The 3,533-nt window shown below is 32.6% G+C and overlaps 1 protein-coding gene across 1 annotated transcript in view; it reads left to right on the top strand.

The window, feature by feature from the left end:
* Positions 1 to 3,533, top strand: part of LOC107716052 (1-phosphatidylinositol 4,5-bisphosphate phosphodiesterase beta-2-like) — a 40,987-nt gene that overhangs the window by 21,628 nt on the left and 15,826 nt on the right. The window contains exons 20-23 of the mRNA XM_016522371.1: positions 556 to 660; positions 742 to 797; positions 1,894 to 1,972; positions 2,854 to 3,249. Of these exons, the coding sequence (XP_016377857.1) occupies positions 556 to 660; positions 742 to 797; positions 1,894 to 1,972; positions 2,854 to 3,249 (636 nt within the window). The remainder of the gene's footprint in view (positions 1 to 555; positions 661 to 741; positions 798 to 1,893; positions 1,973 to 2,853; positions 3,250 to 3,533) is intronic.

The raw sequence follows: 3,533 nt of genomic DNA, 5'->3' as shown, positions 1-3,533 counted from the left end.
CTAAAAAAAATTTCTTATCGGCGGCATATTCGCCGATACCGATATATCGCGACAGGCTCATATCGGCAAAACGATATATCGGTCGGGCTCTAGTGATAACACTCGTTGCCTTCTCTAGTGCAGCTCAACCAGGTCTCGTCCCATTCGTCGGTATTTGTGATTCACAAATCCCTGAAAATATGCATTGTAGTCCAAACGAGTCGTTCATTGTAGTTTTTGAAAAGTGATTTCTGTTAAATAAAATATCTCCTTTTGAAGTGAACTTTGAGCTTTGTAACTTTGCAGATCCTTTGTATGCTCAAACAGCAACATTACAGACTAACTAAAGTTGAAAAGTGAAAAAGCATAATAGGACCCCTTTAAAGCATGACAAAAACATAATGACTTAAACTGTATGTTTAAGTAAAACACATTATTACAAAGTGCATTTTTAAAAAGTGCACTTACGTAAGTGTGTTAATGTGATGAAAGTGATGAAAGTGTACTCTATTTAAGTGGCCTTTGAGTAATATTATCAAGTTTAACAAGTTTGTCAAACGCTGTCATTGTTTGCAGGTTTCCAGCACATCTGTTTGCGCAGCGAGAGCAACATGCCGCTCACGCTGCCGTCTCTGTTCGTGCACATCGAGGTGAAGGACTACATCCCTGCTGCATTCGCCGGTACTGACCTACAAACCTACATTAACCTCCTTTTACTGAATGCAACATCAAATAACCACTCAATGATTGTTTTTCTGTTAGATTTCTCGGATGCACTTTTCAATCCAGTGAAGACTTCAAAGCCGCCGAAGACTGAGGTAGAGTTAAATGCACAGATAATGAGAGATGCATGTTCAAGTGCCCTTGACAGACATTAGTGCACTACTGAGTGCAAGCGGTTTCTTTGGATTGACCTGCAATGTAAAAACATGGAGGGTCTCTTATAAAAATGAGAATATAACTAATTACTAAAACCTTAACTAAAACTAAAACCATAAAAAAAAATTTAAAAAAAAATTATTTTATTTCAGCTAGATGACAAGGTGACATGTTTTTATTTAGTTTAACTTGATGTAATAAAAACTAAAACTGAACTAAAATTAATAGAACTATATAGACATTATTTAAAGAAAACTAAAACCAATAAAAATCACAAAAACACGATACAAAATTACTAAAACTTTAAATTTAAAATGAAAACAAAATATACAAATTCAAACTAATTCAAAATAATAAATAGTATGCTAAGATCTCAATGATACTAAAATAACACTGATAACAACCAGGGCTATTATGGGTTACTAAAATTACAATTAAAACTAAAACTAAACGATAAAAAAAATCTTCATTATTTGAAATAAAATAAAATATAAAAAACGTATTTTATTTGAGCTAGTTGTCAAGGAAACATTTTTCATTTCATTCAACGTTAAATTAATAATATGATAAAAATAACTAAAACTAAAGCAGAAACTAAATGTATAAAATATGTATAGAAATAAAAAAAAAACTAAAAGAAATGATAAAAACACAAAACAAAATTACTACTACTTTAAAGAAAATATATATATATATTAAAATAACACTGATAACAACAACTGATAACGATTGACCAAGACAATCGATTTTATTTATAGATGTTCTAGTTTCATATCTCTTGTTTAAATTCGAATCTAATGTTTCATGCACATTTATTTACTTATTTGATGTAGCCTTGTAATAAGTGTGATAATGTACAATAATTCGGACATTATTGCAAAATAAACTACATGTATGAAATGTCTCTGCTTAGTGTCAGGCTCCTGTCTGTCCATAAATTGCCTCATGCATAACTGTGTCATTTACCGCTTTTATAAATGCTAAAAGATGAAAATGAAGCACGTCTCACACAGATCTGACTGTAATCTGTTCCAGAGTTTAACATACGTGTGTGAATATGAGTTACCTCTCGCTGACGGCGCGCAGACGGCGGCCACTCCTGCAGCTGCCGCAGGTAAATAACATGCATGTGATGGACATCGCTTATAAAACACTGACATGGTGTGTGTTTCTTTAACAAATCATAGTACGCTATGAAATACCTGACTGTATTTGAATACTAATTTATCAATTTAACTGCACTGATACGATTGGATGAGATCATAACTTTGAATTTTTATATATTTTTTAAAAGTATTTGTATATTATACATGTAAAAATTTTATGAATTTAAATGTTTTCTGTTTTGATTTGAATTTATTTATTAATTTAGTGTTAGTAATTTTAGTGCTTAAACATATTTTATTTCATTTAGTTTTTGTGTTGTGTGTTTTGTCATTTTTAGTAGTTTTTTTTTTTTTTAAGTATTTTTAATTACTTTTTCATTTAGTTTTGGTAATAGTATATTAATAACCCTGATTTGTCAGTGTTATGTTAGTATTATTTATATGCTATTATCGTTTTTATTAATATTTTGAATTAGCTTTTATTTTTATATTTTCACTTTTTATTTAGTTTTTAGTCATTGTTTTATATGCTTTGGCCATTTTTATTTTTAGTATTTTTGTTATGTGCTTTTGTCATTTTTATTATTATTATTTTTAATTGAGCTGAATAACAACACTAGTGTCTTCTGTAGAGCTACACCTGAAACAAAATATATTCAAATTCGTTGAAATTGTTTCATAATTGATGATTTTTGCACCATTAACACTTTGACTGTTTGGAAACAGTCTATGTTGTATAAAGCGCTGTGACTTGACTTGAACTGTATATGAATTTGGTACCAAACATATTAAAGTATCATGGGTTTTGCATCTGATACCATCACTGTACTGACTTGTCATATTTATTTATGTGAAATGGATGATAATTTATATATGTCTGTATTATAAGAAACGAAGGCTGCAGAAGAAGCTCCAGCAGAGGGCAACGCTGCACCTCCGGCTGAACAGACTCCAGCTCCAGAACCAGCCAAACCAGAGGAAAAACCCGAACCCGAACCAAAACCAGAGGAAAAACCAGAACCTGAAGCCAAACCAGAGGAACAACCAGAACCTGAGCCCAAACCAGAGGAAAAACCCGAACCCGAACCAAAACCAGAGGAAAAACCAGAACCTGAAGCCAAACCAGAGGAAAAACCAGAACCCGAACCAAAACCAGAGGAAAACACTGAACCAGAACCAGACCCTGAACCAAAATCAGAAGAAAATTCAGAACCTGCTGCAGCTGCAGATGCTGTCGTCACGGAGACCAAAGAATCCACTGAGGAAACCCCATCTGATCCATCAGGTGATCTGCATGTGTCACATGACTCAGTTTACATGATACATTGTAAAGTCATCACACTGACTCGCTACACTGCTTGTTGCATTAGGGTGATCGTTTGGATATTAATGTAGTAACCACCCAAATGCAGCGGACACCTACAACTAAACTAAATAATAATAATTGTGTGATTATTAAATAGAATATTTATTTTTAATAATCCATTTTTTAAACAATCCTTTTTTCACACACACACACACACACAAACACACACACACACACACACACACAAAGAAAGACACACACAC

This window comes from Sinocyclocheilus rhinocerous, unplaced genomic scaffold (genome assembly GCF_001515625.1).
Source record: "Sinocyclocheilus rhinocerous isolate Xijiao unplaced genomic scaffold, SAMN03320098_v1.1 scaffold1862, whole genome shotgun sequence".
Taxonomy (NCBI): Eukaryota; Metazoa; Chordata; class Actinopteri; order Cypriniformes; family Cyprinidae; genus Sinocyclocheilus; species Sinocyclocheilus rhinocerous.
This window is presented reverse-complemented; position numbering and strand designations above follow the sequence as displayed.